A 24,636-nucleotide genomic window follows, 5' to 3' on the forward strand; every position below is an offset into this window, starting at 1 on the left:
TGTTGCAGTTCTCTTTCTCAGGTCAGTATAGTGGAGGAATAATCCCCTTTGAGAACAATGTGGCAATGATCAGTTAGCACTTTAGAGTCTCAACAAGTCACCTCTGATGTGACTCAACTACTGGACAGGGAATGGAGATCAGAACTGGCTTTTGTATCCTGGAGCAGAACTCAAAAAGTGGTAGCAATGTGAGTGCTTTTAGTCAAATCATCCATTCATAAAGCATTATATAAATATACTTGTATAAATATTTATACAATTGTATAATTATATATAAGAACTCTCAGTTTTAAGGGCAAAGGAGTGTTAGCTTGCAAAGACCCATAAGGAATAAACTGGGTCATTGCCATGATTTCCCATGTAACATCCTTTAATGTAGGAATGCAGCCTGGAGTGAAATTAAAGGCAAAGTATCTTGAAAAGTTTTATCCCACATTATATTCCTAGCCATCCACTAAGAGGGTTCTTTTCTGGCTTGGAAATAGTTATTGCCAGCATTAATTCTTTTCTTTGACACTGATGCCAGGAAATAAGATTTCCTGACAAACACAATGAAGCCCATTGGCATTGGGGGGCGGGGCTAATCTTTCACACTATACAAACTGCCAGTTTTGTCTGATTCTCAATTTAACCCTATATTTTTATGTCCAACGTGAAGCAGCTTGTTTTCCTCCACAAATGCAGAATATGCTAACACAAACTATCAGTTACAAAAGAACACCCTGCATCAGTACTAGTGTCTGTAAAAGGATGAGTTAGCAATGAAATGGTTTTGTCTCACTGCAGTCTTCTGTAAATCCTTGAACACGGTTGGGCTCAGACTCAGGGTAAAGTATCTGGGGACAAAGGAGAGTACATGGTGCAAAAAGCTACTTGGCTGCACTGTACGTTGCATTGTATGTTTGGTTAACTGATTCCTTAGTCATAATGTATGTATGGCTTACACTGACAGTTTTTATAGCTTTGAGAGATATAAAGCCCAAATCATACTGACACAAGTTAGTTACTGTTACTTTACACAACTCATAAAACTTTTGTTACAGATACAATTCTATATATTTCACTGCAGTTCTAATTGGGAAGTGGGATAACAGGCTCTCAAATAGCCCAGAGAGTTCAAGTCACCCTGATGATGTGAGCCAATAAAATGACCATTCTAAATTAGTGGGATGTCCATCAATGACAGGTGGTTTTTTTTTTTTTAATATATATAATTTATAATAAAAGGAACCTCAGCACTAGAACCTACTTTTCTTATCTTATAGCCAGACTGCTTTGTGAAAGCCCTATTGCCCCAAGAAAGTGAATTACCTAGGAAACAAAGAATCAAATTAGTTTTTAAGTTGTACGATGGCAAAAGTTTTACGGAAAGTTTGATATTCTTACAATATCCCACCACCAATAAAGTCCTGACAACAAAGAGGCCACATTTTGGAATAAGAGAATAGATTCTGGAGGTAAGTTCTAACTATGAAAACAGGAGGTTTCAGCTCCAGACCAAGCATCCAATTCCCGTATCAGGCATGCTAAATATTTGCCAAATCCCCTGGCAGGTCAACCCTCACTTAAAACAAGATGTCAGCTCATCAGCAGGAAAAGAGGGGAAAATATGCATGTGTAATCTACCAAGCCCAGCCTGAATTGTTAAACATAGCTCACACCACATCCTTCCAGCAAATCAGTATTCTGCAAAGGACATGAAAAGGGATCCTCACATGGCTGTAAGGTTAATGGAGACCTTTTGTGTAGAAAACCAAAACCAAGAAAAACTCTACTGCAAATTACAATTTCTCTGTGTAGGGAGACAACTCAGTGCCTAGCCACATGGTATTTCTCAATAAAAATAAAATATATTAACAAAATAGATTTTTTTTTTTTAGGGGTAGCGGTGAGAAATATCTGTTTGTTATGGCCATCCCTAACCCCAGCATGTTGGATGCACAGACTACCCTTTTATTCTGAGAAAGGGATGTGCAGTTGTAGGAGGCATGTTCCTCCACAATTAGAGCATGATTTTTCCAAGCCCAAAACTGGGAAAGCTCATATTTTAGCATTTTCATTTGGTCACAAGACTAGGAGAAAGGAGGAAGAGGGAGATGTGGCAAATGCCTGCCTGCCTGATTTCAGCTCGGTGATCCCATGAGCCCAGCTGCATATTTAGTGCGTTGGTATCACAGGCAAAGAGGAGGAGGGGAGGGAGGCTGGGAGAGCTCAGGCCATGGTGCTAATTCCTTTCCTGCACAAAGACAGTCTCTTGAGGGCACAGGCCAGCCTCCTGCAATGTGATGTCATAGTCCAGGTGAGAAAGCTTCCTTCGAGGGAAGTTGGTGAGAAGTTCAAAACGTTCATTAGGGTATCCTTTTGACTGGACATGCTTCACGAGAGCCTGAAGAAAAAGGCAGAAAAGTATTGATTTGCATCAGAATCAAGTACAGAGACAACTTTTTCTTTGAAATATTCACGTTTGCGATCATGGATAAAAGGGCATTGAGTGAGAAGTTAGGTAATAAAGGAGTTGTATTATGTACACATTCCTATAGCTCCCATGACTGCAATACTGGACACTATTAAACCAAATGGTTCCTAGCTAATGAATACTTTAACAGAAGAGAAATAGATATTAGCATATTAATGCAAGCAAGCTGGATATTGGACTACACATTAAGACAAAATGGCACCTGCAAGAGAATCCTAAAATATCCAAAGGTAGAAGCCCCTTGGTTGTTTATTAGTAGTCGCCACTAGAAAGAGTTAAATGATCCTCTGTGAAACAAGTGACTCTTCTATGTTACTTGAACAGGACCATATTGAGTTCATCATATTTTACCTACAATTTAATCTTTTTCTTTTTCTCAAAATATATATTTCTTTGTAAACTGCCCTCATTAGCTCCTTTGCTTCTCTCCCTAGAATGGCAACATTGCGGTTTTTTTGAGGAGGAAAAGAGGGGAAAAAATGTGTGAGGAAGAAGAGATATCCAGCTCAACCAGTCAAACAGCAGCAATGTGTCAGGAAGGGTGGATGAATGCCCATGTCAGGAGAGGAGGGGAAAGGAAAAACCATGTGTAGAACCACCGTGTGTGGAAAAGTGGACTGTGGAGAGAAAGGAATACAGGAGATAGTTAAAAGGGGTGCAAGAAGGAAGCAACAACATAGCAAACAGAAACGGGGCAGGGGGGAAAGGATAATAGGAAAGCAAATGCCACTTTTCAAGAACAGGAGAGAAAAAGGAAATTCTTCTACATCCGCTTTTATTTAAAAATCAATCAGTTAAGTTTGCTGTTCACACCTCCCTGAACATTTTAAGGCCAGCCCTGTCCGTACACCTCAAGCCACTTGGTAGGCAATAGACATTTTCTAGACAACAAAATCTGACAGCCATAGATGAAAAGCAGTGCTGTGTTCCTGCATAGAACAATGTTACCTGCAGAGTGTGAAACTGAGCTATTTATTGTACATTACTGCCCTCAAAGCAGGCATTCACAGGAAATGCTACTATGAAAGAACATTAACACTGTTTTCTTTGCCTGTTTGAACCCGAAAGAGTGAAAGAAGGAAAAAGACATGGAAAACGGGAAGATAAGTATGAGTCAATCCTTTAAGTGGAGCCAACACAACATATGCTTCTGGTTTCCCCCCGCCCCCATCTATCTAGGGAATATATAATAGGGCAGTATTGAGAGTGCAAGCATATTCTGTGAACAATGGTGTGCAATGAAGCAACATCCAGACTGGTAAAAATTAAAGGCTGAATAGTCTGAGTTTTCAACACATTCAATGTTAGTGTAATGGCAACTGCCATTAATTACCGTCTCTATTTTAACTTCAAAATGCAATTTTTCGTCATTATAAACAATTCTTATGACTGTTTTGGACAACACTAACAAACCATGGAGGGTAAAAAACAATTCAGCATGGAAATAGCCATCATGGAGAACGGTCTTTGGAACCTGGCTCTGATTTGACTGAAAGTGCTCGACAACTGCATAAGGATCAGCACATTTTGCAGTACACATTAAGTGTGCCACTAAGTAAGGCTGCACATCTGCACAGCCAACTGTATAGTAAAATGTACTGAACTGGGGGTGGGGGAAGTGCAGGACCCAGGCTAGAGGGATTTCTAACCTATGAACGCAGTACCCGGGGTTTTAAGCTTCAAGCAAGTGCAGCTTGCCCCTTAAGAGCCTGCAGCTGGCTTAAATAATAATTTAGGGTGAGAATTCGCTACTTCTTTAGTACACTGCGTTTTTGTTTATTTGCTAGGTAATCTGCTTTGATCTATTTGCTATCCCTTATAATCACTTAAAATCTTTCTTTCTGTAGTTAATAAATGTGGTTTGTGATAAAGCAAAAACAGTGTGTGGGAGTTATAACTTGGAGCAGAAAGCTGTTGCATATTTCCTCTCCACATTGAGGGAGGGGGCGAATTTCATGAGCTTACGCTGTACAGATCTCTGGCCAGTGCAAGGCAGTATAATTTTGGGTTTACACTCCAAAGGGTGGTGTGCTTTTGAGCAGCTGGGCAGTTCCTTAGCTGTAACCTCCCCATGCAGAGCTGATCACAGCAGCCTGTAAGTACTGCAGCTCGGTATGTCCCTACCTATGTGTATGCTGGTGAAAGAGCAAGCTTGGAGAGCTTGGCAACTTATCACAGCAGCACAGTGTGATAGGGAGCCCAGGCTGGTGGGTCAGGGGGGCTCAGTGGTACCTCAGTTGCAGGTGGCACCCCAGAGGGAACTCGCCACAGGTGTAAGTGACAATAGCCTTCAGAAGGTTCAAAGGACCTTAGCCAAGGTGGTAGAATTTGTTTTTTAACTATATATTTTATTGTAATCAGGGGAAGAGTTATTAATCACAGACTACCAGAATTCATATGCACAAAGGGTATATTTAAGGCTGTACATGCAAAAGAAGGTTCCTTACCTGTACTGTAACTGTTGTTCTTCGAGATGTGGATGCAGACATATATTCCATGCCCTTTGGCCCAGTCACCTTCCTATGCCTATATAAGGGCAGCACCAACCTCACCCTCATCAGATCTCTCCCACTGGAATCCCAAGGCTAAAGACTCTGATGCAGAGGGGATGGAGGGTAGGTCGTGGAATACACATCTCTACTCACATCTCAAAGAACAACAGTTATAGAACAGGTAAGTAGCTGTTTTTATTTCTTTGAGTGGTTGCAAACGTGTATTCCACTCAGGTGATTTACAAGCAGTAACTGAAGGAGGTGGGGCTCAGCATCTACCTAAAGAATGACCACAGGACTGCCTTTCCAAAGTTTGCATCTGATCTAGATGCAGTCGCAATAGCTGCACTGAAGACCAGGTAGCTGCTCTGCACATGTCCAACGTAGAAACGCTGAGGAATGCAACTGAAGCCGCTTGGGCCCTTGTCAAATGAGCTACCAGTTTTTGTGGAGGGATAGACTGAGCTACTCCATATGCTGCCGTAATGTAAGAAGTAATCCATCTGCAGATCGTCTGCACAGAAACCACCTGACCCTTCACCCAATCCGCATAAGACACAAAGAGCCAAGGTGAACAATGGTTTAGTCCTTTCCAAATAGAATGCCAAACAATCTCACATCCAATCTTTAAAGGTGCTGTTCCTCTGTATTCAAGGGCTGTTTAGGAAAAACTACAGGCGAGTACATAGTTTGTTAAGGTGAAACTGAAATCACTTTAGACAAACATTTCTTACGTGTCCTTAGGGCCAACTTATTCTTGAAAAACTGTATGTACAGAGGTCCTGCCATGAGAAAACCTGTCTTTTGTGAAAGAATGGACAGAGAACAGGTTGTCAAGGGCTCAGATGGATGTCCTGTGAGGGCAGCCAGCACTGAATTATGGTCTCACAATAGTGCTATTTATCAGGAAGGAAGAGATCACCACCACCACCTTTAAAAAAAAAAAAAAAAAATCTAGCCACAGGGCAGTTATCCAAAGGAAGTCAATTTTGTCTTGGCAGGTGGAACACCGAGATAGCCACTAAGTGGACCCCTGAACGAACTTAGAGACAGACCTGAGGACTTAAAATGCAACAGATAATCCAAGGAGTCATGAATGAGTGCTGGCCTTGGCCAGATTCCTCGAGCTAGAGACCAAACTGAAAAACACTTCTACTTGGCCAAATATGTACTCGTTGCAGAGAGCTTTCTACTGCACTGCTTCTGAGCATTATTCTTCCTCCTCATCTATGTGTTATGGAATGGGATGTAGGTGGTCCAGCCTAGTAGTCATAGCAGGAGACATGGCTAGTGGGCAGAGCAGATGTCCAGGGTGGGGAATGAAGCCAAGGGTCAGCACCAGAGTCAACTTCCAATCACCAGAGCCAAGGGGCAAGCCAGAGTCAAGGTCACAAGTCAGAGGCTGGGGTTGGAGCCAGGACTGGTAACTGATTGGAGGTGAGGCAGGAACTGGAGGAGACACAAGGATCAAGCACAGAACAGGAGTATGGTGGGAACAGATGTGAAGAGAGAGGTAAGGCAGGAGCCAGGAGCAGAGCAGGAATCAGGAACAGGGTTAGGTGAAAGAGACAGGCACAAGCAGGGTCCAATGCAGCCATAACAGGAAATCACCTTATTGCTCAGACAGACTTCCTGTGCCTCCTTTGGCCTGAAATAGTGTGGTTGGACCAATTGGTGGAGCTGGGTGATCTTCCAATTAGGGTTCTCGTGGGTAGTGTCTAGGCTGAGGCTATAGTACTACTAGCTTCTTGGACCACCAGGTTTTGACAGACATTGGGTGGAGGCCAGGATGCAGCAGTCGTCTTGGTTCAAGATCTGGGAAGAGATCTTGCCAAGAGATGTAGACTGATCAGCGCTGGATGCCAAATCTGACTGACTGTGATATTGTGTCAGAAGGTTTGGGAGAAGGTGAAAAGGTCTGGAAGGTTGAACAGAAAAAGGTCCAAGAACCAACACTCATCACACCAGTTTGGCTAAGACAGTATCAATGTGACATGATCCAACTTCAGTTTGAGGATAAATTGAGGAATTAGCAGGAACAGGGGGAAAGCATACATCATCTCCCGTCCCCAGCCCACATGGAAGGCATTGGTTAAAGAGCTCAGACTGAGCCCTGCTCCAAACCAAAACTGACTGCATTTCTTTTCGTCCTTTGTTGCAAAACAGGTCAATTGCTGAATACCACAATCTCTGAACACCTTGTTCTTCAGGGACCATTCATGATTCTGGAAGAAAACTTTGCTGAGGTGGTTGGCTAACTGATTCTGAGCATGGGGTAAGTGTGCCACTGTGAGGCTAATCATAGAATATCAGGGTTGGAAGGGACCTCGGGAGGTCATATAGTCCAACCCCCTGCTCAAAGCAGGATCAATCCCCAACTAAATCATCCCAGCCAGGGCTTTGTCAAGCCTGACCTTAAAAACCTCTAAGGAAGGAGATTCCACCACCTCCCTAGGTAACCCATTCCAGTGCTTCACCACCCTCCCAGTGAAAAAGTTTTTCATAATATCCAACCTAAACCTCCCCCACTGCAACTTGAGACCATTACTCCTTGTTCTGTCATCTGGAACCACTGGGAACAGTCTAGAAGCATCCTCTTTGGAACCCCTTTTCAGGTAGTTGAAAGCAGCTATCAAATCCCCCCTCATTCTTCTCTTCTGTAGACTAAACAATCCCAGTTCCCTCAGCCTCTCCTCATAAGTCATGTGTTCCAGCCTCCTAATCATTTTTGTTGCCCTCCGCTGGACTCTCTCCAATTTTTCCACATCCTTCTTGTAGTGTGGGGCCCAAAACTGGACACAGTACTCCAGATGATGCCTCACCAATGTCGAATAGAGGGGAATGATCACTTCCCTCGATCTGCTGGCAATGCCCCTACTTATACAGCCCAAAACGCTGTTAGCCTTTTTGGCAACAAGGGCATACTGTCGACTCATATCCAGCTTCTCGTCCACTGTAACCCCTAGGTCCCTTTCTACAGAACTGCTGCCTAGCCATTCGGTCCTTAGTCTGTAGCAGTGCATGGGATTCTTCCGTACTAAATGCAGGACTCTGCACTTGTCCTTGTTGAATCTCATCAGGTTTCTTTTGGCCCAATCCTCTAATTTGTCTAGGTCTCTCTATATCCTATCCCTACCCTCCAGAATATCTACCACTCCTCCCAGTTTAGTGTCATCTGCAAACTTGCTGAGACTGCAGTCCACATCATCCTCCAGATCATTAGTGAAGATATTGAACAAAACCGGCCCCAGGACTGACCCTTGGGGCACTCCGCTTGATACAGGCTACCAACTAGACATGGAGCCATTGATCACTACTCGGTGAGTCCGACGATCTAGCCAGCTTTCTATCCACCTTATAGTCCATTCATCCAGCCCATACTACTTTAACTTGCCGGCAAGAATACTGGGGGAGACCGTATCAAAAGCTTTGCTAAAGTCAAGGAATAACACATCCACTGCTCTCCCCTCATCCACAGAGCCAGTTATCTCCTCATAGAAGGCAATTAGGTTAGTCAGGCATAACTTGCCCTTGGTGAATCCATGCTGACTGATCCAGATCACTTTCCTCTCCTCTAAGTGCTTCAGAATTGATTCCTTGAGGATCTGCTCCATGATTTTTCCAGGGACTGAGGAGAGGTTGACTGGCCTGTAGTTCCCCGGATCCTCCTCCTCCCCTTTTTTAAAGATGGGCACTACATTAGCCTTTTTCCAGTCATCCGGGACCTCCCCGGATCGCCATGAGTTTTCAAAGATAATGGCCAACGGCTCTGCGATCACATCTGCCAACTCCTTTAGCACCCTCCAATACAGCGCATTCGGCCCAATGGATTTGTGCTCGTCCAGCTTTTCTAAATAGTCCCGAACCACTTCTTTCTCCACAGAGGGCTGGTCACCTCCTCCCCATGCTGTACTGCCCAGTGCAGCAGTCTGGGAGCTGACCTTGTTCGTGAAGACAGAGGCAAAAAAAAAAAGCATTGAGTACATTAGCTTTTTCCACATCTTCTGTCAATAGGTTGCCTCCCTCGTTCAGTAAGGGGCCCACACTTTCCTTGACTTTCTTCTTGTTGCTAACAAACCTGAAGAAACCCTTCTTGTTACTTTTAACATCTCTTGCTAGCTGCAACTCCAAGTGTGATTTGGCCTTCCTGATTTCACTCCTGCATGCCTGAGCAATATTTTTATACTCCTCCCTGGTCATTTGTCCAGTCTTCCACTTCTTGTAAGCATCTTTTTTATGTTTAAGATCAGCAAGGATTTCACTATTAAGCCAAGCTGGTCGCCTGCCATATTTACTATTCTTTCTACACATCAGGATGGTTTGTTCCTGCAACCTCAATAAGGATTCTTTAAAATACAGCCAGCTCTCCTGGACTCCTTTCCCCCTCATGTTGTTCTCCCAGGGGATCCTGCCCATCAGTTCCCTGAGGGAGTCAAAGTCTGCTTTTCTGAAGTCCAGGGTCCGTATTCTGCTGCTCTCCTTTCTTCCTTGTGTCAGGATCCTGAACTCGACCATCTCATGGTCACTGCCTCCCAGGTTCCCATCCACTTTTGCTTCCCCTACTAATTCTTCTCGGTTTGTGAGCAGCAGGTCAAGAAGAGCTCTGCCACTAGTTAGTTCCTCCAGCACTTGCACCAGGAAATTGTCCCCTACACTTAACAAAAACTTCCTGGATTGTCTGTGCCCCACTATATTGCTCTCCCAGCAGATATTGGGGTGATTAAAGTCTCCCATGAGAACCAGGGCCTGTGATCTAGTAACTTTTGTTAGTTGCCGGAAGAAAGCCTCGTCCACCTCATCCCCCTGGTCTGGTGGCCCATAGCAGACTCCCACCACGACATCACCCTTGTTGCTCACACTTCTAAACTTAATCCAGAGGCTCTCAGGTTTTTCTACAGTTTCATACCGGAGCTCTGAGCAGTCATACTGCTCTCTTACATACAATGCAACTCCCCCACCTTTTCGGCCTTGCCTGTCCTTCCTGAACAGTTTATATCCATCCATGACAGTACTCCAGTCATGTGAGTTATCCCACCAAGTCTCTGTTATTCCAATCACATCATAGTTCCTTGACTGTGCCAGGACTTCCAGTTCTCCCTGCTTGTTTCCCAGGCTTCTTGCATTTGTGTATAGCCACTTAATATAACTCACTGATCATCCCGCTTTCTCAGTATGAGACAGGAGTCCTCCCCTCTTGCACTCTTCTGCTCGTGCTTCCTCCCGGTATCCCATTTCCCCACTTATCTCAGGGCTTTGGTCTCCTTCTCCCGGTGAACCTAGTTTAAAGCCCTCCTCACTAGGTTAACCATCCTGCCTGCGAAGATGCTCGTCTCTCTCTTCGTTAGGTGGCGCTCATCTCTGTCTAGCATTCCTCTTTCTTGAACACCATCCCATGGTCAAAGAATCCAAAGCCTTCTCTCCGACACCACCTGCCTAGCCATTCGTTGACTTCCACGATTCGACAGTCTCTACCCAGGCCTTGCACAGGGAGGATGGACGAGAACACCACTTGCGCCTCAAACTCCTTTATCCTTCTTCCCAAAGCCACATAGTCTGCAGTGATCCGCTCAAGGTCATTCTTGGCAGTATCATTGGTGCCCACGTGGAGAAGCTGGAAGGGGTAGCGCTCCGAGGGCTTGATGAGTCTCGGCAGTCTCTCTGTCACATCGTGAATCCTAGCTCCTGGCAAGCAGCAGACCTCTCAGTTTTCCCTCCTTGATGCAAGAGTGCCAAAAAGAATTCCCTTCCTGGCAAAGCTGGTTGAAGTGAGTTCCCCCTGCTTGTTCACATAATACATTGTGGTAGTATTACTGGTAAGTATGTGAACAGCTGTGCACGTGATCTCAGTCTGAAAGGACTGGCATTCACTTTAAATGGCTCAAAATTCCGAAACGTTGATATGAAGAGAAGCTTCCTGTTCGGTCCCCACCCCCTAAACTTTTAATGTCCCTAGATGGGCTCCCCAGCCCATTGTGGATGCATCAGTGACTGTAGTCCTGGTTGGAGAAGGGTGGGCAAAGGGAACACCCTGGCAAACATTGATCTGATTTCTCCACAACTCTAGGGAGTCCAGGATCTTTGGTAGCATCCTTATGAAGCTGTCCATCAACTGACAATTCGGAGATAGACTAATTTCAACCAGGCTTGAAAAGGATGACGATGCAATTTCATGTGCTGAACGATGAAAGTGCACACTGCCATATACCCTAGCAATCTCAAGCATATGCGGATTCTAGTTGAAGGGTGAGCCTGGAGGCATAGATGGATGACAAATTACCTGAAGTCTCTCAATCATCAGGAAAGCCTTCAAATTCGTACAGTCAAGCAAGGCCCCAATAAACTCTATTGTTTGTGCTGGCATTAATGTTGACTTCCCTTTGTTCAAAATCAGACCTAGCTGATCAAAAAGATGACGGGTGAACTGGACGTGGTAGAGGAGTCATGTTTTGGCCTATCTTCAGCCTCAAAGGGAGCACTGTGAATTGATGATGACGACCTGCCAGTACAAATCTCAAACTTCCTGTGGGCTGGGAAAATTGCCACATGGAAGTAGGCAGCCTGAAGAGTGGATCACAATTACTTGGTATATTGCTCTCAATGTAGGAAGGGATTGTAGCTAGGGTTACCATGCAGAATCTCATTAGTTTGTTGAGACTTAGAAGATTGAGAATAGATCTCAGCCCTCCCTTAGATTTGAAGATCAGGAAATAGAATTCCTCTTGCCAATGCTGAAGGAGGAACTTCCTCTATAGCTCCCAAAGCGCACAGAGTCTGGACTTGTGAGAGATGTCCCTGAAAAGGGATGGGGTAGGGAGGTAGGAATGGGAAATGAACATAAGTTGGATGGCATAACCTGATCCCCCAGTGCGTAGGACTCAGTAGTGGTTTCCCAAGGACTGCAGAAGTGAGACAGCCTGTCCCTGAATTCAAGGGATATGGTGAGAATGTCATAACTGGAATGCCACTCTCGATATGCAAGTCAATTAGGCTCCCTGCCTGAAACTAGCAGAGAGTGGGCTGACTGATTAAAATTGGACTCCTCTGTGATTTACGTTCCTTTTTGGGGAACTCTTGCTGCCTAGCAGGGTAGGATGACTGTTGGAAGCACTGCTATGAATGATATTGCTGGTGACCTCCAGAATGACACCTCTTTGTGGCCAGGGTACAAATCTCCCAATGACTGCAAAGTAGCATGAGAATCCTTAAATGAATGTAAAGTCTCACCAGTTTTCTTAGAAAATGGGCCTCTATGCTGCGTTGGACGTCAGGAGCTATGCCATAATTTTGCAGCCATGAGGTATCATTACAGCTGAGGACAGTCTGGACAAAGGGTCTGCTACATTCAGTGCCGACTGCAAGAAAGTCTTTGCCACCAAACAGCCTTGGGCAATGAATGCCTTCAATTCTTCCTTGGAGGATTCTGGCAACTCATCTGTAAACTTGGACATAGTGTTGCAATTTTCTAAGTCATATCTTGTAATGAAGAGGTTGAATAAATTTTTCTCCCCATCAAATCTAACCTTTTAGACTGTCGTCTTTTGGTGTGGATTTATACCTCCTCTGACACAGTCTTTCATTTGCCACCATCACAACAATGGAATTATGGGCTAGATGTGAGGGGGAAAAAAACACTCAAAACCCTACCTGGGGGGACATACCGCCTTTTATCAGTACACTTCACAGTAGGTTTTAAGGATGCTGAGGTAGTCCACAGAGACTTTGTAGTTCCAAGACTGACTCTCCCTATAAATGAAACATTCTTCCTGGAGCTGAGGAATGAATATCCACTGACTTATGCATTTTCTCCTTAAACTCAGTCTGAATACCCGTCAAAACCATTTGTCTCAATAGATCTTGATAGGATTTTAAATCCTCAGGCACCGGAGATGAAGAATCTGGCACTGCAATGTCATCTGATAACAAGCAAGAGGACACTAGCAGAACCAGTGAAATCTCTGTGGCAACACGTGTCTGTAACAAGGGCTCAAGCTGAACCAACTCAGAGAGCCCCTCAGTCTGTGACTGCTTCACAAACAGCTCAGGCAGGGAGATTACCAGGGGACAGGCGACCCTGTCCTGGACTGAGCTGTGGATCAGGACCTCACAAACTGAGGAACCTCCCAGGGGTTCCAAGGAGGCCACTGTGGATTGGGGTATGGCATTGGTGGCCATTAGGAACTAGGCCAAAAGTCTTTATCCATAGTGCAGGAGCGATACCCCAGGATGTCTCAACAAGCTTTGAGAGCAGTAATACAAAGGTGAAGGAGTGGGAGAGGTCTCCAAACTTGATCTTGAAGAACTTTCCAAGTAGTCTGAAGGTAATGGAGGAGCAATTCTAGGCGGAGCCAGTCACATCCAAAGCCCAATATATAGGCATCACTGGAACCAACAGCAGCACATGAGCTGGCACTTCAAGTAGTGATGGGTGATTGCACTCGTACGCAGTGCATAAACAGATGTTGGTACTGAAGTTGAAGCTGGTACCGGACCTCCAGATATAGACAGCACTGCAATCGTTGTCAGTACCAAAGATAGTATGGGTGCCGGTTAACCTCTCTGTACTGAGAAGGAAGCAGACAAACTCTGCCCTTGGGATATGATGTGGTATGGACAATGATGCAGACAATAATGAGAAGTCTGCAACCAGTCTGGGTGATGATGAAGACACCGAAAAAGGAAGCTACCATAGTTGACTGTTCCTGAGTAAGGGGAGAGTCAGGAACAGAAAGGCACAGCAAATCCACTGCTGCCTGATAAGTCGCCAGTGTGGAAACAGTCTGTGCCAACACCACTGTCCTCGGTAATGATTTTTATGGCAGCCGTGACTGTGGCTGAAGAGACCCAATCAAGAGAGAATCTTTGCTGCATCTGACACATTTAAAGGTGGTGTTTCAACCCTTTGGGCTCTGCTTTCTGTGAGCTCTTTTCTCCTCTGCTAAGCTGAACTGCTTTTTCTCATAACTCTGGAGACCTTTGTTAAGCTCGTTTCCAAAGGCTGCAGTTATGAGTGTGATCTTCGCAGTTATCCACAGCCATGTCCATTTCTTTGAGGTTTCGCTTGTACACATCCTTGAAACGCAATTTTGGGCATCCTTTGGGTCTTTTTCCAGCTGCCAGTTTGCCATAGAGAATATCCTTTGGGATGCGCCCATCATTCATTCAGCACATATGCCCAAGCCAGCAAAGGTGTCTCTGTTTGAGGAGTGTTTGCAGGCTGGGTATACTGGCCCACTTGAGCAATTCAATGTTGGTGACTCTGTCCCTCCAGGAAATTCCAAAAATTCGACGAAGGCAACACACATGAAAGCTGTTGAGCCTCTTTTCCTGATAAGAGTATAAGGTCCATGCCTTGCTCCCATACTAAAAGAGTGTATCAGCTAAATGATGCATGATAAATAGCAATCTTCCTCCAATTCTTCCTAGAGTTGAGCAAACGCTCTCTGAAGTTTTGTACTATTACAAAAGGACATCAGAGAATTCCAGAAAGGGCTTTTATGTCTACTCAGTTTGCAGGGTCACTGCTGGTCATACCCCTCTTTATGAGCAAGCCTGGTTGCTAGTAGTATAATAGTGCTTTTAACATAGTAAGCCTTCAAACTTGGGAGAGTTATGCTATTGCTACCAGATGACCACCTTTCTACTATAGTAAACAGTTCTGAGGAACAGTGCAGAAAAGCACCAGGAACTGTGTTGACAAAAAATTCCCATGTTAGGGGGATCCCACTATGGGGAAAGTTCTATTATCTATGTCCAGAGGGGAGCTGTGGAAATATGGAGTCAAAATTAGAGAAGAGGACCCAAGCATCAGAAGTTTTGTATTCTATTCCTGTCTATCACAAAGGGCAAGTCACTTAATTTCTCTCAACTTCTCTCAGTTTCGCTCACTATAAAATAAAGAATACCTAAAATGCTGGAGTAAGATGAGACAACGTTTGTAAAATGCGTTAAATTGCTAAGATGAAAAGGTATTTAATTAGAAAGGGTTACCGTATGAAAGAAGCAAGCAGCATTAGGACCAGGGAAGACTCTGGGGAGCCTGTATAGGGACTGGAAGTGGCAGTGAGAACAAAGAACCACCAGCAGTGTCTGCATGTGGTACTTCTGGGGGGGATTCTGCACTACTGTGCATGCACAAAATTTATGTCCCCTGCAGATTTCTTTGCTTCCCCGCAGAAAAATGACTTTCTGACATGGAAGCCACAACAGTTGTCCTGCGACCCTCCCCAGCAGTATGTTTCAAGGGGCCCAGGGCAGCCGCCAGAGAGGTAAGTCACTGTGAGGCAAGAGGCGGAAGGTGGAAGTCCCGGCTGGTGGCTCCTACCCTGCGCCGGGCTCAACTGCTAGCTCCGGCTGGGCTGGGGAGGGCAGGACTTCCTCATCCCTTGCATGGCATCTGGGGACAGGTCAGACCCACCCCCGGATTTATCCCCCAGTTGAAGGAAGCTCTGCACACTCCCCCGCCCCCTTTCTTCCTGCAACCATTGCTCCTCAGCTGCAGGGATCCCTGTACAGGGAGCTGCTCCCGCAACCCCTGTGCATCCAGTTGCCCTCATATGCAGACCCTCCAGCCAAACCTCACCCCCCCATCCACTCAGAACCCCCCCACCCCCAATGAGCCCCATTCCCCCTGCACCTGAACAACCCTGACAAGCCATCCACACCTAGATCCCCACCCCACCAAGCCCCAACCAGCTGCATCTGGACCTCCCACTGAGCCCCCCAACACCCAGACCCCCCTGCTGAGCTCTATCCCCCCCCCGCTGAGCCCCAACCACCTTCACCTGGACATCCCTGCAGAGTCCCATTACCGTTGCATCCAGAATCCCTCAACAAGCCCCTGTGCATCCAGATCCCCCCTGCACCCAGATCCCCCACTGAGCTGCCCGCACTCAGATTGCCTCACACAGAACCCTCTCAACCCACACCTGGATCCCCGCCCCCCACTAAGCCCCTCCATACTTGGATCCTGCCTTGCTGAGCCTGCCTGCCCACACCTGGTGAACCTGTCATAGAGGGGCAGGACTCTGGGGTGTATCTGGGGCAGGCCCGGTCTTTACACTGTGTCAGGATTGGGTGCAGCCTCACTGCTGAGTCTGTGTCCCAGGGGGAGCTGCACAGTGATCTCTCACCTCTGTACAGCCAGTGCCCTGTGCTCCCCAATGCCATGCTGGAGCAACCACATTTATTTGACAAAAATTTTTTGCAGAATTTTAAAATATTGTGCGCATAATTTTTTTGGTACAGAATTTTTATTTTTTTGGCACAGAATGCCCTCAGGAGTAATGTGGGAAGATAGTTATATAGCAAGGAAAAAGCCTCATAGTCTGACAGAACAAGCCCCTCCATATGTATAGCAATCACTTTCATATTTGGTTAAATCTAATTTCATAGTGCCATCACAAAAAAGTATTATCTAGTTTCAGCTCTCTTCCATTCAAACAAGGATCTCCGATTAGCTTCACTTACCAGAAGTTTAGCTTGTTCAGGAAGTGAAATTTGTTCCCTCTTTCCATCTGGATACCTTAGCATCAGCTGTGCCTTCGGTCCTAGTGTAAAGTAAGTTGCTACAGGTTAACAACAGGGCATCTGAATTGAGCTTTATTGTACATTTAAATGGTGTACTTCACTCTATGGGAAAAGAGGATTAGTGTGGAAATTAACAAAAAAAGTCTTAAAGGTGAGCTGCAAAGCTTGGTCCATGAAGATGAACTTCTGTTATATGTATTTTTAAAAATAAAAAAAATAAAGAAAACAGGGATTTTGATTAAGTTAAAACCAGTGACTGATACCGCCCCCCCCCCCGCCCCCCCCCCCCATCTCCACAGGGAAACCACAGCAAAGGGAATTAAGGTGCAGCCCTCTGCTGACATCATAACTATTTGCATGCCAAACTGATGTGAATACCATTCCCCTCTCTTTAGTGCACTCTCTACTTGTACACTGCTGCACTGTCTCGTGGAAAACTGCTGTACTCCTACTGCCAACCAGCAGAGAAAGCAGGGGGGGAGGAGGGAAAGGAACTTTTGAGGTCTATCTACACTAGGAAAATGTGCACCGATACAACCACACGAGTGCAGATTTGCTGCATAAGTGCAAAATGGACTTACATTTGTGCAGCATACCTCACTGGTGCGAGCCTCACTACACACATCTACATTACACGAATGCCAATTTCTCTAATATAGATGGGCCCTCAGAACAACAGAAACTCAGATTACAGTTCAGTGATTAACAGGTTCTTGGGATTTGTGACGTCATTTCATGCTGCTGAAAGCAGAGGGATGTATCCAAATGGCAAACTTTAAATAAGGATAAAGACAGAAAAAGTGTTCTTAAAATTAGGACTTAAACATGCTTGATGATATAAAAAGGCTGTTGCAAAGCTTTTTTAAAAAAAATTAAGTTACGATTAAAGGGGAAAAGCTCACCATTCACATCCAATCCCTCCACTGCACTGTCAGGCTTGTCAGCTGATTCCTCTAGTATCCCAGCATCAATGCAGGACACTACTCGATGGTTTGATGTTGTTCCAGGTTCAGTCCTTGTGGGGGGCTCAGGCAGAGGCCTCCGGCTCTCCTCTTTCCTACACCCTAAGTCCTTGTGTGGAGACTTCCTAGACTTGGCAGGATTCTCGGACTCATCATCATCATCATCAGAGCCACAAACAGAAATAAATTCCTCACTTCCAGAGAAAAGCTCAGATTCAGACTCCTCATCTGATCGGCTGTCCTGTTTGACCTGGGAGGAATCAAAATGCGTCTCCTGCAGGGAGGCCCTGATGGCAGCTTCCATCTGACTATCCTCACTAGCATCAATGAGGCTCTCCTGTTTGATATAGCCATAACACAGAAATGAAAAAAACAAACAAACAACTAAGCAAAATGTTTTAAACAGGAATTAGAGGACTTTAACAAAGGGTTCTCAGGTGACACCTGATAGGTGTGTAATGATTAAATGGTGTGGCAGCCAGCTGTTCTACAATTTTAAAGCCCGTAAGTATTTCTCCTTTTTGAGAAATACGTAAATTCTCCACAATTGACATCTCCCCTTCCCCAACTCCACTATATTCTCTGAAGCAATGCTGATCATGGAGTACTGTCTATTTCAATCATTCCCAAACCTTTATAATTTGGTGGATCACCTGCGCTCTTTCAACTGTCCAGTCTTGATTTCCATATGGCAGCTACAGTATTTGTCTGCATGGAAAAGTACTAAAAGGTCTATAATAAAGAGGCAAGTCGTAATAAGCTCCCTTTAATGTGGTGGTTCCAAACTTTTCATGTAGCACTCTCCCTTATCCCTGCTGCCTCCCACCCCCCAGGAGGCACAGTCGGGAGCCGCGGCCAGGGTTCTTGGGGGAGGGAGAGGTGCGGAGGTAAGGGGGCTGAGGATGGGGCCAGAGCTGCAGCCGGGCCGGCAGGTACTAGCTGGTGGCCCAGGGTGGGTCTGCAGTTGCACACAGGGCTGCAGCCGCACACAGGGCTGCAGCCAGGGGGTAGAAAGGAGGTAGGTATTGCTCCCTCCCCAGCCCCTGTGGGGGCTGGCCTAACGCGCCCCCTCCCACGAACATTCCTCTGCACCCCCTTAAGGAGCTGTGCCCCACATTGTGGGGACCACTCTTTTAATGTGATCTGTGCAGCTGCTGGATGAATCTCTCCCTCTCCCAGGGCTCAGGAGGTGACAGTTCTAGTCCCAAATTTTCTTTAGTTGATGACCTAGCCTTTCCAGATCACTCAGTAATTTGGTTCTGTCCTCTGCTTGCAACCCCTTCAATTTGTTTTTTGCAAATTTCACCAGGGCTTAGTTTATATTGAAGAATCACTCACTATTGCACAAGTTACAGCAAGGTGCTTGGGTTTTAGTTTATTTGCTCACAAAAAAACCTCTGGAAACTGTAAGAATCCAGGTCTGGGGTACAATTAGCAGGAAAAACAATTGTGTAAAGAGCGACAGAAGCGTCATCATTTTGAAAGAGGCAATTCTATTGAGATTAACTAATCTAAATAGGAAATTATGCATTCTACACTTTTCATGGATTAACTCCAGTACTGAAATTTGTAGTAGTTTACTGAAAGTCATTTTGCATGACATTAAAATCACAATGAGTATTTTTAAAAAGCTTCCTTTTAGGATTATTGTATTCTAGAAACCTGTACAAGTGAACCAGGTGGCAGGAGAACAAGCACTAGTGCCAAGTACCTGTACTTTCCTCTCACCTTTACTTTCAGTCCGTCCTTCCAAGACACCAACCCTACCACTTAGTTCTTATTTTATTTGGAGGTGTGGGGTCGAGAGGTTAGAGATACCACAGATGGTTGAAAACCCAACTACAGAGAAGAATTCCCCACCCCCATAACATCAATCAAATAAACAACATTTAAATTATAGTGCACCCTTTCTAATATTTACACCTCATAATTCACATCCAACAAACCTCTCATTTCTACCCAGCAATTTTAATAGCAAAGCTCATATTACTATGGCCATTACATTTGTAACAAATACTACAGATTATGTAGTAGCGAACAAAACAAAACTACTGATCAAAAAGGAGAGAAAGTACTTTCTCTGATGCATTATCTGCATGTTTTGTGCTTTTACTCACTTGTTAGTTCACACAAGTCTATTTGCATTTCCCATGCAGTGGGATGAGAGGTTCTACTGGACCAGACACAAATGTGCTGTTTTTCTCTTTCCCTCCCCCTACCCACAAGGCCTTATACTTACAGAGCGGGAACATTTTTGGGGAGGGCTGGTAGAATGTCCATCCAGTTGCCCATGCTCACCCAGGAAACCAGTCACTTGGTCCAAGAAAGAAGTTACATCCAGTTGGTGCCACTCCACTAATTTCTGGCCTACGGAACACACAGGAACATTGGACCTCATTTCACTGAGGGGACCCTCAAGAGATTTTTGCTTAGCAACTAGGAGCATAAAACAAATTTATCTTAAAGCACATAATACTTATTAGTTTTTATAAAGGTCCATTTTTGTTCTGCAAAACTGATGAAGCGGTGAGGAAGCAAGGGTGGATTTATGGAGGCCCCTACACCTTTTTTATACTAAAGGTAAGCAGTGTTCTTTTCTCCAGAGCTTTCACATCTTCTAAAGACCCTCATTCATGGCCCCACCAAGCTAGAGGTACAAGCCTGTCTCCGTTTAAAGTGCTCATCAGAACAGAAGTAATGGCTTCTTTCCTATATGCAAGAATGTATGCATACCAACACACAATGAATGGAATGTTAAAATTCAAGTTTTTAGACAATAAATTCATAGTTAAGATTTCTTCAACGTGACTAACTCAATCTTTTGCCTGGATGGATCTGACATCCCAATCTGTGAGGTTTCTTTCCATAAACTTAACTCATTACAATATACGTTTATTTGTTGTCTACCTTAAAAAAAGAATAAATGGGGAAGATTACAAGGCTGGAGAAGCAAAAGTAACTAAGGCTTAATTTTATATAACAAAAGGTTAAATGGAACAACCCTAATACAACTGCAAGGTCTTTCTTAAGCTTGCAATGAAAAGGCCAGTGAAGGAAGGGAGTAGATATCAGAACCTGGTTTTCCTATAGCCACATACTAAGTGACTAGTTCTAAACAGAATAGCGAGGTTTGGAATTCTCAAAGGGCTGCAGCCCACCAGGAATAAAGACTCCTAAGTAAACTGCAATTCAATCCCTTTGGAAGGAGCACTAGAGAAAAGTTACTGTTAGAACCTTAGTTATATGTATAACCTTCATACATAAAAATCAGGAGGATTATCCGAGCCTGAGTTTCAGTAATGCAGATTCTTTTATGGTTATCTAGCAGTAAGAAATCTCAGGTCAGCAGTCATTACAGAAACCAATAATTCAGTATGAGGAAATTGAGGACCAGTAATGGTTTGGGGGGAGGGGAAGAGAATCAGAAGATTCCTTGGGGACCTTAAAAAAACCACACCACAGTAGATTCATTTTGTCCAGCATTCCAAAAAAGGGTCAAAGCCAAATATTGCACTGATATTTAAAATTAAGATGTGACTAAAATAATCGTTTCTGAGCCTCCTGGTAGTGCCTAACATGCTACTATGACATTAACTTTTGATTTGCAGTGTTGTTGTAGCAGTGCTGGTCCCAGGATATTAAAGAGACAAGGTGGGTGAGAGTATTTTTTATTGGACCAACTTCTGTTGGTGAAATTGGCAAGCTTTCGAGCAATACAGAGCTCTTCTTCAGGTCAGTTTGCAGACTAAGACCCTAAAGTAAATAACTGACTTCAGATTTGCATTATTCAAGCAGAGAGAAATGAAAATAGTAAACAAAGAGCACCACTAGTGAGTGAACAGATTTTTAAAATTATTTCACCTTTAACGGTCTAAGGTGTTTTTAATACCACAAGTAAAGAAATGTTTGTTTATAACATGGTTTAAATTGGCCCTTTAAAGGGCACTTCAAAGCCAGTTCATGATTTGGCCAAAAAGTGTTACCAATTTTGTTTTCCAAATGGACAGATGAAGCTAGCAAGCTAAACTGAAATCAAGTATCACTACGCAAAATTTGTGCAGAACTCGGATTTTTATTCATTTAGTTCTTTTGTTAGATTCTTAGTCCACATAATCTTTAACGGCTTCAGTGCCTCTCAGAAAATATTGCTGTTTGTATACAGACATTTAGAATGTTACAAAATAATTTACATGTTTTAATCCATATTAACTAGCACTGCCAAAAACAAGCAGAACTAAACATTCCAGGTTACACTCAGCAGTCTGTCTGAAGATCATATGTACTGTCCTTAATCTTACCTGTCCTGGGGTCCAGAATGGAGACATAAGGGAAATCTGCCAGTTTATAAAACTGTATGTATCTCTGTCCTTCCTCACTGTCATGGTATACCTACAGAACACCAAATTTGAAAAAAGTTAATGCCTCAAAACTGAACAAAATGTGTCTTTATTTTACCATATACTCTACACTTTGTATGTACACAATTCCCATTAACTTGTCCAAACATTAGTAAGTGGATTTTGTTAGCGTAGAAAGGTCATAGACCCAAAAAGGCTAGTTCTGAACACCTGTTTTTTAAAATTGTTTTAATATACACTCATTTCGGTAATGTGAGATTAAATCCACAATTCAATCTTTCTTGGCAGTTCTTAGAGAGCACTGGGTTTTGTTTTGTTTATAACTACAAGAGGCTTGTTTTTGTTGCCTCACTCCCATCAATTTCTACCGTCAACGTATCTCTATTAGCCTCTCACCTGCCAAAAAATGAAATGCTCCCGAATAATGTTCTTCACAGCCTCATTGCTCCAGACGTCACGGTTGAGACACTGACATGCAAAGTCCTGCACATTCTGGATGTTAATCATGAGCCATTTATTCTGCATCTGACCACACTCTTTGGCCTTCAAGCAGACAGAAAGAATACATTATTTAAAAACAAAAGGCTAGACAGAAACGACGCCAGCAATGATGGGTTCGATTTGTGCACCAGGCTTCACCAAAACCCCTTTACAGTAGAAAGGATGATCAGAACTAGCAAAAGTCATCCTCAAACACCTGACAAACAGAGGGCAGGGCTAGAAGACCTGCTTAACTGCAGTTCAAGTTGCCTAAATGTATTTAAAAAATATAAAAATAAAAAAAATTAAAAATAAAAAAATCGCACTTTGGTTAACTGAGTTCAACAAGCCAAGCCCAGGAGGATAGGGAGAGGAAGCAACTTGAGAAGCAAAAGACTGAAAATGGAAAAAAATCTGAATTAACCATTTGTTCAGAGAAAACAGAGTGAAGTGAGTCACATCTGATAGCAGAGGAAAGACCTGGTTACTCAAAAGGAAAATTTGTGGACCCTTTTTCTGTGTAAATAGGCTAAAGCTACTGACTGGGGACTTGTATTTATACAACAGCCCCTTTTTCCCCACTATTCATTTTTTCTAGATTTTATGTTGTTAAACTTAATTTTGGTGTGACTGCCAAATCAGGAGTCATTTTCTGATGCTCATTCAGACTGCAAGTGGCGGGGGGTGGGGGAGGAATGGGAGGGTTTGAAGTCGCAGGAAGAGATCTTACTGGTTTGAGTCACAAAGCTGGCATTGTCTGATTGGTTGGTTGCAAGTTAATGGTAGGAGTTTGATCAAGAATGTAATTCTGATCGCTGAATTGTCAAACCTGTTGAAAAAAAGAGGGCTTTATCAAAAGTAGGAATGCTCACATCTCCAGGATAGATTGGAAATAGTGATGAACTTTCCTTAAAAAAAAAAAAAAAAAAGAAAAGAAAAGAAAGAAAGAGGATTTACTTACATGAGTTTGCACTAACTGCATTACTCATGGGGGGGAGGGGGCAAATTAAAAGGTTTAGGGTATTTCACCAGATTTTACTGTTTTCTTCAGAACCTAAGCTTTAACTTTTAGAATGAAGTTTCTTGTCTTGTCTACCCACTCGTGTCAGTGAATTGTAAATTTAAAACCTCAATATTACCATTCCAATGCTAATACTTCATTTAATTGACAATTCAGTTAGGACCTGTATATGTTAAGGAAAGCTGGTTCAAGTTTACTTACTGTACACAGGACCTCACATTAAACACCTAGGTAATAAGATTTCTGCATGGCCAGTTGACAGACCAATTGTGGCCTAATTTTCCATTCACTTGAAAGGACATCATACAGGAATTAGGTGCACATAGGATATGCCAGTACTCTACTAAAGTGCTTATTATGTGAATATGCAACTTATCTTTAAAATGCTTCTCATTCATTAGTTAATCCTTACAACACTCCTTGGGCACCTATTTAACAGAAGGGGAATCTAAGTAAGTGGCCTGATTTTTCAATATGCTCACCAGCTCCAAAGGAGACAAGCCTTTTATTTAAATACTTAAGTATAGATTTGGATGTCTAATTTTTGGAATAATGACTTGCCCAAGGCTCAGGAGGAAATCCATATCAGAATGTATATTTAGACCCAAGAGCCCTGGTCCCAGTCCTGTGCTCTGACCCTCAACTCTACTGGATTACAGGGACACTGACTAAGAATTCCATTCTGTCTGCACAGTTTCTCTCCTACTCGTTACATATGCCTAAATTACTATTAAAAAAAAGAAAAAAGACACAGTGGGAAAAAGTCTAATTTTTTTACTTTTATGTGTATTTGCCAGCGTTTTGTGTAGTCAGTTTCACTCCCCTCCCACCCAAAAATAGTCACTTTCCCCTTTAAAAGTTTGTGAACAAGAAAAACCCATACAATATATTGACAAAAACAAGTCTATAGAGATTGATGGGGAGGGTGGGGGGGGAAGGGAGGAGAGGGAAAAAGAGGGGGAGTGCTTCAGGGCAGGTGTAATGCCAGAATTACTTTAAACTTATTTTTAAAACTGATCAGATTTCATACCGTGACCTTTCAAGTAGTAAGACTCTTGCCACTACCTTTATTTATAATAAAAATTGAGTTTACAGCATTAGACAAGCACTGGACTCCCAGAAATGACTTGCAGTACCTGAATTTTCTACAAAAACTTGACTTGGTTCAATAGCAGTCACAATTTACTTTGATAATGTGATGAATATTTCTGAATGACTCCTTCTGTATTACTGAACTAACTAGAACTAATATCAAGTTTATTTATTTATTGGAACCCCACTGTGCCAGGTGCTATACAAACACACAGACTGTCCGTTTCAA

At 43.6% G+C, this 24,636-nt stretch overlaps 1 protein-coding gene across 1 annotated transcript in view; it reads right to left on the reverse strand.

Annotated features, from left to right (window-relative positions):
- Window positions 1-1,244: 1,244 nt before the first annotated feature.
- The window catches only part of UBXN7 (UBX domain protein 7), a 44,156-nt gene continuing 20,764 nt past the window's right edge, over window positions 1,245-24,636 (reverse strand). Inside the window, exons 6-11 of the mRNA XM_065411134.1 lie at window positions 22,211-22,357; window positions 21,755-21,845; window positions 19,696-19,823; window positions 17,397-17,793; window positions 16,435-16,514; window positions 1,245-2,386 (exon numbers count right to left, since the gene is read on the reverse strand). Coding sequence (XP_065267206.1) covers window positions 2,225-2,386; window positions 16,435-16,514; window positions 17,397-17,793; window positions 19,696-19,823; window positions 21,755-21,845; window positions 22,211-22,357 — 1,005 coding nt within the window. The 3' untranslated portion in view covers window positions 1,245-2,224. The remainder of the gene's footprint in view (window positions 2,387-16,434; window positions 16,515-17,396; window positions 17,794-19,695; window positions 19,824-21,754; window positions 21,846-22,210; window positions 22,358-24,636) is intronic.

This window comes from Emys orbicularis, chromosome 9 (genome assembly GCF_028017835.1).
Source record: "Emys orbicularis isolate rEmyOrb1 chromosome 9, rEmyOrb1.hap1, whole genome shotgun sequence".
NCBI classification, from domain to species: domain Eukaryota; kingdom Metazoa; phylum Chordata; order Testudines; family Emydidae; genus Emys; species Emys orbicularis.